The following is a 15,327-nucleotide window of genomic DNA, read 5'->3' as shown; positions in this document are numbered from 1 at the left end:
CCATTTTCTAACTTTAAAAGAATTTAAAATGATGTTTGGGTTAAAGTAGTCTGTTGAATTTAATCATTTAGATTAAAAAGAAGAGGTAGAACTCGTTAAAATCTCTACATTGGACCCTGCCTATATCACAGAACACCAGCAATAGTAATCAATTTTAATGTCATCATCGGGATTAGGAAACATCCACTATTAATAAGGATTGTAGTTCCATAAACGGTCACCCTCATTCTGGCTGTATTTCATGTGTAGCCCTGCTGGGGCTTCACAATTTTAGGGACTTTGACCTCTCAAACTTTGCATCTAGTCTCCACATCTGGTTCTTAAATTAATCTTTCATTTACCCCTTTAAACAGAACACTGAAGGTAGCAGATGAGAGCTAAAACCCACTTTAAGATCTCCCTCTTGTGGTCACTGCTGTTAAAGAAAAATGTTTAGTGGAACCGAAAAGAAATGTACGTAAGCAAAGCATCCACCTTAATGGGAAGAAAGCCATTTTGGAACTGAGAAACTATAGAAAAAGAATACTTTATTTCACCTAATGTTAAAGTTATACTGTAAATTGAACTGCAAGAGCTGAACTCACTTTAACACTGAATATATTATTTCATTAAATAGCAAACCTAATCTAATAGTAGGAACTACTCTGGACACTGAATGCTTGCACTGAAGGAAATTCATTGATTTGCATGGGCAAGTTATCCAAGATTTTTGTAACTGTTTGCTAGACTACACACCCTAAATTTAATACTTTCCAGGTCATGGACTGCATCTCCTGTTACAGAGAAGGAGATTTTTGAGCATTTCTGTGATATAAATCATGGACAGTATACAAACTAAAATACATACATATGTGTATATATATTATTTTTTTTAATATGAAATTCTGTTTTCAGAAAGACAGCAGTTGAATCTCATCACAAGAACAGATGGTTGGAAGAGATTCTTCTAGACCACAGTTTGGCACACCTACAGGCCTTTCTGCTTGATTTCTCATTTGTTGGATATTCTGGAAGTGACATCTTTTATAAGATGTGTAACAAGCTACCCAAATAAGGGATTTCTGTTTCCATGGAAATGTACATATTTCTGCATCTGGGAGAGAGAAGGGGTATTCAAAATGAAACCAGATTTTTTCTAACTACCTGAAAATTGAACTGTCCCTCAGATTACTATTTCAGAAAAATAAGTATGTCATTAATTCATTTCTGGGATCATAGCAGGTGCTGACCGCAAAGGACTAATGGCCGAGATAAAAATGACAAGAACATCAATTTCTTTCCGCAGCTGGTAAGGACTGTAGGACTTACAGCTCTTGTACATCATCTGTCTGTGCTAGGAGGCTCAGGGCTTCCAAAATACCTTACCAATTGGTTCACAGAGTAGACAAAATATCTATATTCCTTCTACTACATAAACTAAAATAGTTTAAAGGACATATTTATTGAAAAAATACATGCACTTGCAAGTAGCACTGTAAAACTCGTGGTTTGTTGTATAGGTACCTGGCAGACACATTTGTTGTGAAGGAAACACATTCATTAACAAATGTCAGCGGTGTGGTTCCAGTGATGTCTTCCCATTGGGCAGGGGTGGTTCCTCCTGAAACGATAGAGATTAAAAAAAAATTAAAACCAAGCAAGCCTGCAGCTTTCTTGCTTCTAAGAAATATTTTACATCCTTTGGAGTTTTTCATCGCTATGAGACCAGTAATAATCCCAGACATGCCTCCTCCTTAGGTCCACGTTATTCCACTAATGCTAGTAGGATTGTATGGGTTTCCCCTGAGAACACAAAGTGCCCAAATGATTTTCAAATGATGAGTCCTGTAGCACAGCTCCGGAAGTGTTAGAAGAGGCTAGAATTTTGGGGGGAGAGATGTAATTTATCAGCAATTACTTTTGTTCGTTCTAGACTATTCACATATGTGGGGCAAAATTGGTCCAGATATAGTGCAGTTAAACCTATATTGTTACGCTTGGGAAACAATAATAATGTTACTAATAGTGACAACTACAATTTATGATTTCTATAATCTTTTTCAAATAAGACGACTCAGGTCCAGAATGTACATAACTAAGAAATTTCTTTTGCACATTGCTACGAAAACCTGTTAAACAATTTGTGTCTGACAAGCTCCCTGGAAGACCTCACAGTCGAAATGTGCACCTCCGTACCACGCTGTACAACAGACAGCCTTCTGGATTTCTATCAGTCTATTAAGTGTTTCGGCCCCCTTTGTCATGGACGTTGCCAGCTTCCTATTTGGCCCATGCAGCTGAAAACGTGGGCACAATCTGTCATCCCGCAGCTGTGTTTTCAAGTTCTTCAATATATGTCCCTGCCTCACCTTTTGGTGAAGAATGTCCAGTTGGTTTCTAGTTACCTTAAAATCACACTGAGCTTACAGAAAACAGAAATAGAAGTGTTTATTTCTAACAGCAGTTATGAATATTTGTAAAACACATATGAAGAACTAAAGGAAAAACTATGCATAACCAGGGCTAAATCAGAATGTGTGTCTGTCCCTCCTCTCATATACAGCTGACTTGTTCGGTATCCATTTGACGACGTAGCACAGTCTTTATGCAAACCTTAAACAAAGTTTTGTGTCTGTAAAGGAATACTAGTTTTCAGGAAATACCTTTCTCCTTTTGGTGAAGCATTCTTGGACCTAAGTCCAAGACCTCTCAGTGTGTAATGCATCTTACGTTGGGTTGGTATTTGAAATCAGTTTGAAAATTAAGAAAGACGCTAACTTCTAAACAGAATAAATGCATGCAGCTCATTTCTGCCTCTTAACTGAGATTGAATGAGACGCTAATCACTTTGGAGTTATAGCAAGTATGAAGTGTTTAACTCCAATATTTTCCTCTGAAGCACACTGCAACATTATGTCTGTACTACACTTACTCTGCTAGGCAGAGGTATGTTGGTTCTCAAGAAACAAACTGTAAGGAAAATGCAAAAAAACCCCAACCCCAAGTCTATGATTATATTACACATCTCTTGTTAGTCCAAACACCAAATGTTATTTCTGCGATAATGTAATTGTTTGGAAAATAGTTTATTTTCACAGCCTCTCATCCCAGTCAGGTTTTCACCAAGCTTTCCATGTGTATAATCAGTTTAACATATTCAGCCCACGATGACTGACAATTTCAAGAGGCACATAAAAAGCTCTAGTGTTTGCATCCTACCTGTTATGCTGCATAGTAACCTTAAAGTGGGTGTGTCGCCCCCATAACCATTCATGATCCCATCACTGGAGGCCTTGGGGACGGGAATCGTCATCGTGATGGGTTTATGGAACTTCCTTCTCCTGGGCTCCAGCGTGACTATAGGACTGAAGGTAGCCTTGTTGCCTAAAATCTTCTTTATAAGTTCAGTATGCATAGGTTGAGCCTTTCCAAAGCAAAAGACAGTAACAGAAGAGTTACTTGAAAAGAGTTTAATGAGTAGGTAAAGAACTGGGCCTGTATATTGCCACGAAACCCTGAAGTTTTTACACTAAATGGCACAATTTCCCATGAAAATTTGCAGGCAGAAGAACTGACTGCCAGTGAGAAGTGGAGACCTCCCTTTTTCCACGCCTTCCTCCTCTTCTTATCCCCCTTCTTGGTGCTCGTCAGATCCTTTACAGCATTAATTTCATTCACTTAACCAGTAGCAAATAATTCCCTTGACAGCCCTTTTTTTTTTTTTTTGCCTTAGAACAAGCACTGAGCTATTTTAGTAAGCTATTCACAGGGGATTTCAAGAAGCACGGTCTCCTGGCCAAGGTAAGTTGTGGATGCATGCAGCAGGAGGCGGGGATGGAGGTAGTGGAAAAAATTCCTCCTCTTTCAGTAGTGAACTGTTAGGCTGGTTTACTTCACGCTGAGAACCTGTACGTTCGACCTGGTTATTACAGCACTTTGTACTTCTCTGATGCCTTTCGTGAGAGGTATTTAAGAAATTGTTCTATGACCTACACTGATACCATCATCATCACCAAAATTAGGTGTTTTTCCCAAGATTATATAGACAGTTAACAGACAGGAATCTGAATTAACTGTAATACCCAAAGCTTTACAACTTGCTTTGACTTTTGCATGGATTCTTTTTTTTAAATTATTTTTACTAGAAGCATTCTAGGCAACAACATCCAACATGATAAGCTGAATATGCTGGTTCTCCATTCAAAGAAGGTGATTTTACACTAAAAAAAAAAAAAAAAAGAAAGATAAGCCTTGTTTCATTGTACCTGGAGGCCAACGCGAATTCGTTTGGTTAGAGCCCCTTCTGGGAAGACTGCCTGCACTTGTGGTACAACAGTGCTGCTCAGCACACCTCCCTCAGGTCCGATAAGGTTGCTGTCCTGTTTGATTCGGGATACCACTGCAAAGTACTGGGGGAAATCTCGGGTGATGATGCGGCAGATACGTTTCTTCTCAAGCTCCTCTGGAGTGTCAAGTACTGAGGCCAAAAGAGAAGATGGTCAGAGGACAAGAATTTTGTAGAAACAACACAGCAAACTTCAAAATGCATTCAAGCTTTTCACGGTTTAACTCCAACTTACAAAAGTATTTTTTCTAGAAATCAAAGGGGAAAAGGAACCATACCCCAGTATTTTAAGTTCAGCTAAAACAGAGAAATCAAGAAAGGAACAGACAGACAGAACAACTAACTGAATGGAGCTTAAGACAGCAAACTCAGAACATATTGACAACATCCCCAAAATCAGCAGGCAAACAAGCAAAGGGATTGGTCCAAGACCCTTCCTACTTCACCTGTTTACACTACAGCCTGGAGCAGCGTCAAGGAAACTAAACTCCAAATCAAAAAAGTATCAAAGTGTGAGTTCAGTTGTAAGTATGTGAGTTGGCTCGTTTACTTTCTTTCTTTTTTTTTTTTTTTTTAAAAAAAAAAAAGCCATCAAAATTAATAACAAATTCTGCAGATCCTAGACATCCCGAGGCCATTCTGTTCTCTCAGAAAGCAAAAGTACCCATGACTGACATTTCCTCCCACACGTGTAGCTGCTTGGAAAGGATGAGTATGATAATTGTCGTGTTTTGGAAAGATGTTTGCTATGGAAGCTTTTCGTTTACCGCTATGAAAAGGAGCAGTAAAAAACATAAGTCTAGCATCTATTCTCAACTTCATGATGGTAGATTTTGTTTTGTCCCAGTACTTCAGCAGATCATGCAAGGGAAGTAAGCACAAGTACACAGCGCTTCCACTGGCTCCTGTACTGAGAACATGATTATGCTCCAGTGTGACTGAAATGAAGTATCTGGAGAATGTAGCGTCAGAAATTCCAGGGTGGACCAAACATCAGGTGCTAAATTGAATAAATAGTAAAAAGCTCTTAACCCCAGTTACAGAAGTAATGCAGGAACAGAAAAAAAATACATCACACTGGATACCTTCATCCATCCCATTCAAGATTTCATTCAGTTCATCCTCAGTGTATTCACAGAAATGCTCCTTCCAGCTGTCCCCGTTCTCGCTGCGCAGGATCACCAGCTCTCTCTCCTTCCCACGCAGAGCAGCAAAATGGGGAATCTCCACAATCACAGGCCTGGCACAGCAACACAGCGCATTAAATGCACACGGGAGAGAGGAAGAAACAGGATTAACAGCAACTCTATTCAGTCTGCTACAAAGTGACCTGGAATTCTACCTATTTCGCTGGAATACTTTGGCATAATCCTAAACTAGTAGGTCACTAACACATATTAGATTTTTACAGGGACTCAGTAAATGCCGAAGGACAGATTAAAAAGTGCATTCACCTCTTTCCACAGTGTGAAAGATATTTGGTAATATAATAGTGCGTAGCTAGAAATTTGGTAATTGTTTTGCAAATTCATAAAAACTCATGCCCATTTTAGTTGTCACTACTGTCTGGGTTAACCTGCGCAACTTCATTTCAAAGAGAATCTACTGTAACGTATATGAATAGTGGGACAAATTCTGATCTCACTTATACCAGTGCAAATCAGAATAATTTCATTGCAATCAGTGGGCAATTGTGTCCTGTGCGAATTTTACTTCATTGTAATTCTATATATTCCAATGAATTTATTTCTGATTTACACTCTGGAAGAGATAAAGGAGGTCTGAGGAGATCATCTGGGTTTCTATGTCAGTATAGGAGATAAGAATTTGCCTTGTTGCCTTACAAGCAGATATCAATAGATGTATCAGTGTATGCGTCCATATATATATATATACACACACATATACAACACATATGTGTACATATATCTATATTTATATATATACATATACATACATACTCTTAGAAATAAGAGAGAAAGTACAAATATATTTGTATATACACTTCTCTAATTAGAGGACTCACACAGGTTACCATGTACATAGTAAATGTCATGTGTTCTATTATACTGGTGGTATCCAACATATAACTTATTGATTAACCAGTCCTTGATGCAAAAAACAACTTAAAATTTACAGTAGATTCCTTTTTTTTTGTCCCAATCCAGGTTGCTTTGCTACAGACATCAAGCACATAACTAGGAAGATTTCATGCCAAAACAAAAATGAAGGCCACAGTACTTTAAGAAAAAGATACAAACATACCACCAAAACAAAACCACATACCACAGGGGTTGAAAAATGGTCCACTAAGGGTTAGGTATACAAAATTTCAAATGATAGAAAGGGACAATATCATGGGCATAATGACATAAAAAAATCATATTGCAGAAGGAGGAGAAGAATGGGGAGGTCAGCATCCATCAATTTGTTTCAAGTCTCTCCTACCCAAGGAATTTGGTCCCAGGAGGCCCCAGCTGAAGGATTCGGCTGACCAAGCTTTCTCCCTCATTAAGTGGGGGAGGAGCCGTAGGCAGATGAAGTTTACTGAGTACATCCAAAGCAGCAGTGAAAGAAAGAACATAAATAAACTTTATGTATTTTCTGTGCCAGAACGCCAGTGCCACTGTCTGGTCCACAGAGTGGAATTAGGCTGTACACTGAATAAGGTTCCGTCCTAGCAATGACAATTTGGTGATCAAAATCAGCAAAATTCGTTTCGTTAATTTAAGATCTTTTCTTGCTTATGGGAAGACAATGGGAGTTGTCAGCGAACTCAATGGGAACAGGATTTGGACCTTAGAATGCATCTCTGCAAACAGTACAGTAACTTTCTGATTTCGCTGCCAGTACAACACCTAGGAAAATGCTTGCAGGAAGGGCACAAAGATCTGAGAATGACTAAGACTGTTCTATATCCTGGTCTTTCAGGTGAGACATTCTCATTAGGCAGAGAAACCATTAAAAAGAGAATGGGAGACATACTTAAGGTCAATTCGTGTGTGACAAAGATAATGGGAAGACTGTGACAGCACAATATTTCTTCTACTCTTTGGATTTCTTTCTGCTTGTCTTTAAAAGTGACCAAGATGTGAAAAGAATAAGTGGTAGGAAGCATCTGATTAGCCAGCTTGTTTGCTGTTACTTGCGATATCAAGAGGTATCCTGTCTGTCAAAAGGAATGGTTGGCTTGCTCTTAGCATCACATTTGCAGCGTTTCAGAACTGCTCTTGCTTTTTTACCAGATTAGAGCAACGGTGAAGTAGCCAAAACATGTCTTGGGTATGTTCTCCTTTCACACTCCACATAAAAGCAGTGGGCAGTTAAAAACTAGCAATCGACTTTTTTCTCTCACTAAGCTCAATCCTTTAGAAAAAGCACTAATGAAGATAGTGGCTCTGATGACTGCTTGTTATAATAGCATTTTAAAGCAACTGATTTGTTTGGAAATGGATTTGAACTATCGCTGTTTACAGAGTCACTTTTTTTTACAATTTCTGAATGAAGCTATTTATTGTAATAGACGGGGTTCCTTCAATCATCCACTTTTGGATGCCACAGTTGATAGGGAGAACAGTTGGTAAAACAAATAAAAGAAAGTGTGGATAACTGCTGCTTTCAGCTGAAAATTGCTAAAATAAGCTCAGCAGCAGAAACAAATCTGATCTTTCTACGGGTTTTGCAGCATAGGACAAAAGAAACGGCCAAAAAATTCCAGGGTTGTCCTATTGCTTAATTTAGCAATTTCAACCCCAGAAAAATCAAAGGTGCTGTGCTTCCCTGATAGTCCAAATTACTGATAACACAACACAAGTCCCTAAAATAAGCAGCTGTAACTTGTGTTGTATATGTAGCAGGCGTTACATTTGGGCTTTAGATCAGTGCTGTGCTATTCGTGCCTTATATGCAGATTATTTAATAGAGTATGAACTGCTTTTTCTGGCTGCAAAGGGGTCTTTTCCCACTATAATATCACAACACTGAGTAATAATTATATCCAAGGAAGCACATTAACCTTAGCGCTAGTGGTTAAAATATCCGTTTTCAAAGGAAAAGGCGTAAAAGCTTTGTGAATTGTTAACTAACAACCGATTTGTATTTCACACGACCGGTCTGTTACCATATGTTACAAACATCTTTTTCTGTTCAAGTGTTGAAAAAGGAACCGTTTCAGTGCAACTTGCAAACAGATGAAAATAGACTGAACGCTCTCCTTTCGGCCATATGGCACCCCTTACCCAAGAAACTGAGCACCAGACGGTCCGACTTCAATCAGGCGGCTGGCCAGGCCTTCGCCTTCCACCATGGGAGGCATGGTGGCCAGTCTGTGGCGTTTCACCAACCGGCAAGTCACTCGTGTTGGAGCAGTGCATTTCCGCGGAGGAATAATGATTCGTAGTCCGTTATGTCGGCAACCCCTCATGGCACCCCCACGAGCATCCACCATGAAACTAACTAGGAAGCTGAAAAATCAGGACAAAAAAATTAGATACAAAACATATCGAAATTCTTTTGGTTATGCTCCACATACGTAACCAACTACGTATGTAAATATAGCTCTTTCTCAAGACGTACAATTAGAAAAAGCCTTTCTCCCATGTGAAGCATCAAATCATGCTAAGATCATTTATTCATTACACTGACAACTACTATCTAAGAGTTCTTCACAGAAAGCCTTATTTTACAGTGCTGCTGTTGGTAAAAATACCAGCAGTCACTAAGAAATGTGAGCACGTGTGCATGTACCTATTAGAGACAAAGTCAAGCGCACATATCACTGCTCTGTACCTGCAAGTATCTATGTTGTAAAGTTGGCACTCTTGAAATACTTTAAAGCAAGTACATCTTATTGAGGAAAATTATTTATGACTCAAGAATATAAAGCCAATTCTGATTGGAGGGGTTGTTGGGGGCGGTTTTTAGGTCATCTATATAATTTTCTAGTTATTTGATAAACTATAATTTCTAACAAAAAATGGTTTTGGATTAAAAAAAATCAAATTTTATTCTGAAGTGTGTGGATACAGTTCATAATATATCAGTGGAGCTATCACCTATTTATACAAAAAACCCAACATGTCATTATTGTTTGAAGACAAATTTTGGGTTTTGGTGAGATGACAATAGCTACAGTCACTGTATAAGAGCTTTATTTATGGATTTTTGTTTTTCTGTGTTACTTTGCACAGCAGTACAACGTCCCAGTGGAAAACTTACAGATGCAGAAAGCCATCTACAGGGAGCCCTCTTCTAGCACAAGGTAAATGATCTTATTTATTTCTTTTTCTTTAAAGGGGAGAAAAACATTTCATGGAATTTCTTTTCTGCTGAACTTTTTATAGTTCCATATATAACCAACAGGTAGATTTTGACCGATTTGTTACAAAGATCGGGGACATTCTTGGGAAAGGTATAGAACTACTTCCATTTTTTTTACTGGTTTATGACTTAGGATCATGCCTGATGTGGGATGGGAATGTCAGGTTGCTGGAAGTGAAAATAAAAGCAGATGAGACAGAACGGTATCAGGCCTACTTCTAGCCACTAAAATAGAATCATCACATGGGGAGTCGCAGAAATGCTACTGAAGGACCTGCAATAGAGAAAAGCCCTTATAACACGAGTAACAAATACAGGTATTTTTCCACTGTCCCCTTCACCGTTCTGTGCAACAAACATTGCATCCATTCATTGTCCACACAGCTACGAGTAATTCCACATGCTGTAAAAAACACAACACTCGACACACCGTGCAAGTCAGAAAAATGGACGATGGAAAGGAGCCACAAGCGCCAGTCAGAAGCACACCATGCACCATGGATGCCAGTCTTTCTCACACATGCAGTCTCCTATTCTACTGCCATTCATATACCTCTAGGTTTTGTTTAGTGTAAAACTCTGGGTAGTACAACCATTATCTCATTCCTTAGAGGTTGGTGTTTCTGTGGTTTTAACAAGGGGGGAAAAAAAGAAAATGAAAACATTTTACAGCCTTGATTCTCTGGGGATTAATTTCGAAAAATGGGAGCTTCCTTCATAAAATACATACTTTATACATTTTAAAGCACAGATGAAAGAAGAGCTTAAGAGATACTAAATGCTCAATTGCTGCAATAATGCTCTATGGCTTGCATTGCAATTTTCCTTTAACTGCATGAAGTAGTGTTATCAGAGCGGTTCTGAATTACGTTTCAGAGAATGGGTCCAAGTCTCTATTATAATGGGTGCGTTAGAGGTAGGTAGTAACACTGAGTGCTGGAAGAAGTGTTTCACATTTTGATGCTAATCCTATGAGCAACAGAACTACTACCCCCACAACTACCAGAAGCTAATGAGTGCACTTAGGGAATTAAATTACCGTTCACATTCTTCATTGTGTAAGCTGTCATGAATACAATTTTTAGGATTCAATTACTTTCATTATTGACATAATACTCAAGATTGTATACTTTAACAACAGGATCACCTTCTTTCGCTGTCCATCACTGAAATATTAGCGCTAGGTCACCCGCCTCACGTCCTCCTTAGCTTATCGCCCCATGTGTCTCAGCAATGCCAAACCCACTGTTAACTGCTAGAAGAATACAGACACACAAAAGGTAAGGGTCCAAATGAAATAATCTCCCTTCTGACCACAATAATGGGTTCTGTTGCTTTCAATATGGTGTTCTTTCTCCATTCCTTTCAGATTAACTAAAAGATAAGCGGAGTGCTGAAATAGCAGTGCCTAAAGCACCCGTTAGACAACTAAGATAACGAGCTTGTGGTGTAGAACCAATATAAAAGCTGAAGAAGCAGGCGTAGTCTTTGATTTTGACCATCTGTAACAAACTGGTATCTCACCTCACGCACACAGGCATAGCCCTGCGTTCCCACACCTGCAAAACTTGGGATCTCATACAGATGAATTAAAAAGGGAGCGTGGCATTTGCCTCTAGTAAGCACTCGAGATGCAAAGGGATAGCTGTGCGTGTTCGGGCCTTAACGCTGCAACTCTCTCTTTCAGTTTAGGTTTACTGAATGGGCCTGGGGGGTCAGAGCAAGGCCTGCCAGTGAATCTGTCACAAGGTCTTTCAGTCATCTATCGCTGAAACCAACTGGTGCGCCAAAGATAGGTGTCATCGGAAGGTGGACACAAAGACAACAATGGTTAGGACAAAACCAGTAGGATATTATTATTATTCACTATAAAACCAGCTGTTTCTATCGTAAGGAAGATGTAACGTATTTACTAAATAACGAGACACAATCTGGCAAACAGGAGTGTTCATCACAGTACACACCAAAAAATAGATATCACTGAAACGGCCCCTCAGGTGAAATGGGAGATTCCCGAAGGGTTCTGTGACTTCTGGGTGAGTCTGAAACCACCTAAGAGACTGCAAATACCCCTCAACTGCCGGACAGCAAACTCAGGCAAACACAGAATAGTATGAGGACAGCATAGGAAGATTAGTGCCCATTATCATACTAAATACGGAGGAGCCGGTTCACAAAGCCAGCCATATACTGCTATCAAATTTCCAGAGAACAAATTTGGAGAACTAGCATGAATATAGTGCAAAAGAAAGAAACCAAAGTGGAAAATTCCTCAGCTCCAGAGCCGTGGCATAAAAGTCTGAAAGGACAGTATACTGATGCAGGATCTGTAGAGCTGACACAGAATATAAAAATACGTTCTTTTTCACCGTACCACCCTGTTCATTTCCCAGCCTTTTGCCACATTCATTTTGTCATCCACTTATTTAATCCAGTTTCATCTCTTCTTTTTTTTTTTTATTTTAAATCAGCACATTTCACATTATTTTGGAAATGCAATAGAGTCAAGCAAATAATTCATAACAAAGTATTTTCTGAATCATAGCAGCCTCTTTTTCTGCCTATTTGCTACATAATAGGACGTCTGGATGGTGACGTTACTGATCCAGGACTGGACAAGCTTTGCCCTTTTGAAGGACTGTGCATATCAATATACAAATAGTTCACACAAAACTAATGCATGGCATAAAACATGCTTTCTGAAATGTGCATTTAGGAAAGTGAAGAAATCGCATGACTAATATAAAGGAAATGTAAAATTCAAATTAATTATTTTGTTGCCCACGCACACACACATTACTTTTCTTCTCCCTAACGTTTCTTTTATCAGATGTTGTTAAGTGACGAGACTGAGATAGGAAGAGATTGTACCCAAATGAATAAACCAAACTATCAGGCATAACTGGCAGATTAAAGGCATCACTCTGGGAAGTGGTACCTTTTCATTATAAAATTTCCATGGTTAAAGAGAAAACAATCCATATACTAGCATGTGAATAACCCCAACATCATATATACTCCGTGAAGCTTAGGTGTGGGGGTGCTTCTCTTACTGCATGTAGGGAGACGGTGGGTTGCTCTACCATCCCTGAGAGGTACCCGTTCGACCTTTGCATCGGTCTTCCCTGCTCCGACTGAAAACTTCCTAAGGTCCTCCTTCTGCAAAGGGCGCTGGGCACCCGCTGCTCATGCTAACCGGGCGGTGCCGAAAGTGACTTCTGGCTAAGGAAACTCAGAGCTTACTCCATGTTCCAATTGCAGGAAGCACTGCTGCAAGCACTACCAACCATCTACGCACATAGAACGGAGAGGAGAGGGCTCATTAAAGAGAAACGCAAATGGCTGTGAAGAGTTCAAGGGGAAAAAAAAGAAAAAAATGTTAATAAAAGGTATTAAAGGGAATCAGAAAGCTCTTACAGGTTATCACTAGGAGAGGAGAGAAAGGAGGCATCCTAAAAAAACTAGGCTAAGTGTTTCCTTATGTGCTTCTATGATCATTTTTTATAATATTAAAAATTAAGGAAAATGTAAAAGAAACCAAAACAACTTACAGGGACTCCATGTAGATACAATAGCTACAATTTTCAGAAGGGGTTAAAAATGGCATAACAGGGGAAGGAAAACCTTAGCAAGGACTGACTATGGATTGGAGAAATGAGGTAAAACTGAGGAGAGGGAAAACAGTATAAATATAGGAGAAAACCTTTGGACAGCTGATAAGTAGGAAAACATTCTTGCGAGCCATTCAAAACAAAGGTGGCCAAAATAAGTGAACTGATTAATCAAGCAATGCGTCAAAATTACGTGTACTTTCCACCAGCAAAAGCCTATTTCCGAACGTGTTTTAAATGTCCTTCCTATAATAACTACATATAGGGGAAGCATCCTTCTTTAGCACTGACTTCAGTTTATCTTGGCAAGCCATGGCAAGAACTTAAATTTCAATTAAGTGATGATTCAAAATCAAAGCAGATTATGGGTTAAAGCAGCAAAGAATTTGTATGTCAAGGGTGACTAGGGCAACAATGAGACGATCTTTGTCAGTACTAAGACAGCCTTTGAGTAAGTTTTATTTTCTGCCAGTTTTAAAAGTTCAGTTAGAAATGCCGCATGACACAAACACGTGACCCTGACAGTCTTGCAAACCGGATCGATACTGAGCTTTCCTGAGACTTAGCAAGGTGGTAGTCCAATATAAGGGCCAAATCAATGAAACAAGTTAGGTTTTGGGAAATCATTGCCTTCTCTCTTTTAAAGAGAACGAAGGGGAAATCAGGACTTTTTTTTTTTTTTTTTTTTAATATAAAATGAAGAACAAAAGCAATTATTTTCTAGGAATAAGTTACAGACTGCAGGGAAGTCTATTCATGCTCCTGTTAAACACATGGTTAGCAGTTAGATCAAGCATCACCCATTCTCCTCTAATTTAGCCATACTTACTCATAAATTAGAGAGGCCATTTCATTCTCTTTAATTTTAGAGCAATTAAAATCTACATACTTGCCATATGAAAGGTAACTATATCAAATAACATTGGCTACAGCATCCTTCTGGTTGAGGACATATATAAAAGGCCCCTAAATCTTTCAGGCGGTTTCCATGCCTTCTACAGAGAGCAGAGCAAACAGCAATGTTTTTTTTTCTGCTGGCTCCACTTGAACAAAAGACAGACAATGTATATGCATTGGATTGATCCAACCTTACAAGGACAAAAAGTTGTGGTGTGTTTTCATGAAGTATTTGTATGTCAGATCTGAGCCTGAGTTATTCCCTTTGCCTATTCTATTCATATGGAATTAACTTGGTTTTATTCTACATCTATGCTCATTTGAAAGATAATAGCAGGATGAACAAATAAAATAAAAAATGGATGCGTCAACACTGGGGGGTGAAAGAAGATACTTATTGTGTGATTTGTGAAGCATCTTTGTTATGTAAATAGCTTTGCAGAAGAGTCACAGTTTCAGGTGGCTGCGAACGCAAGCGTGTCGGCACTCAAACGCACTTCTCATTCGGCAGAATCATTTGAAGAGCCATGCAAACCTAGCATCGCGAAGTGTCTTTCTAGAACAGGCAATAGTTCTTGGAGCACACAGAACCAGAATAGGCAGAATCAATACACCACCGCTTTCACACGGTCAGTTCAGGTATGCTTATTCTTTCAAACTAGCTAGGCAGGCACACATGCTCTCATCAGGTAGCGGGAAACAATAAAAAGCTGTAACTAGGGCACATTTAAGAACTTTTTTTGCATACGTTATCTTCATTTTTTTAAAAAAGAAACTGGGAAACAAGGAGATAGCAGCATTCAGTGTTAGTCGCAGTGTGAAGAAGCAGAAACAAACAATCAGGGTGCTTCAGCCATCGTAAAGTGTTCAGCTGGAGAAGGAAAACTGATAGAGAGTCTGAAATTAAGAAAAAAGGCCTTGATCCAGCTCCCGCTGAAGTCAACAGCAAGTCATTCAACTACCTCAGTGTGCTTTCCATCAGGCTGCAACTATGCCATACGTAGACAAGGCAAAATGCACATTCCAGGAGGACAAAAAACATGATCCTACACAGCAAACCACTGGAGTATTAGCTCACGGTAACATTCTCTTCACTGCATTAGTCAACTACAGAGAGATTGAGTGACGGGACCTAAAAATATGGGTTTATCGCCGGGGCTTTTATTTAGCCATTTA

At 39.1% G+C, this 15,327-nt stretch overlaps 1 protein-coding gene across 1 annotated transcript in view; it reads right to left on the bottom strand.

Moving 5' to 3' along the window:
- Window positions 1-15,327, bottom strand: part of ANK2 (ankyrin 2) — a gene marked incomplete at its 5' end in the record, with an annotated part of 252,201 nt that overhangs the window by 42,680 nt on the left and 194,194 nt on the right. The window contains 6 exons of the mRNA XM_082314755.1: window positions 1,504-1,600; window positions 3,199-3,403; window positions 4,245-4,456; window positions 5,410-5,564; window positions 6,773-6,871; window positions 8,563-8,787. Of these exons, the coding sequence (XP_082170881.1) occupies window positions 1,504-1,600; window positions 3,199-3,403; window positions 4,245-4,456; window positions 5,410-5,564; window positions 6,773-6,871; window positions 8,563-8,787 (993 nt within the window). The remainder of the gene's footprint in view (window positions 1-1,503; window positions 1,601-3,198; window positions 3,404-4,244; window positions 4,457-5,409; window positions 5,565-6,772; window positions 6,872-8,562; window positions 8,788-15,327) is intronic.

The sequence above is a fragment of the Platalea leucorodia genome (genome assembly GCF_965183815.1).
Source record: "Platalea leucorodia genome assembly, chromosome: 6".
In the NCBI taxonomy this organism is placed as follows: domain Eukaryota; kingdom Metazoa; phylum Chordata; class Aves; order Pelecaniformes; family Threskiornithidae; genus Platalea; species Platalea leucorodia.
Note: the sequence above shows the minus strand (reverse complement) of the source record. Positions and strands in the feature narration are given on the sequence as shown.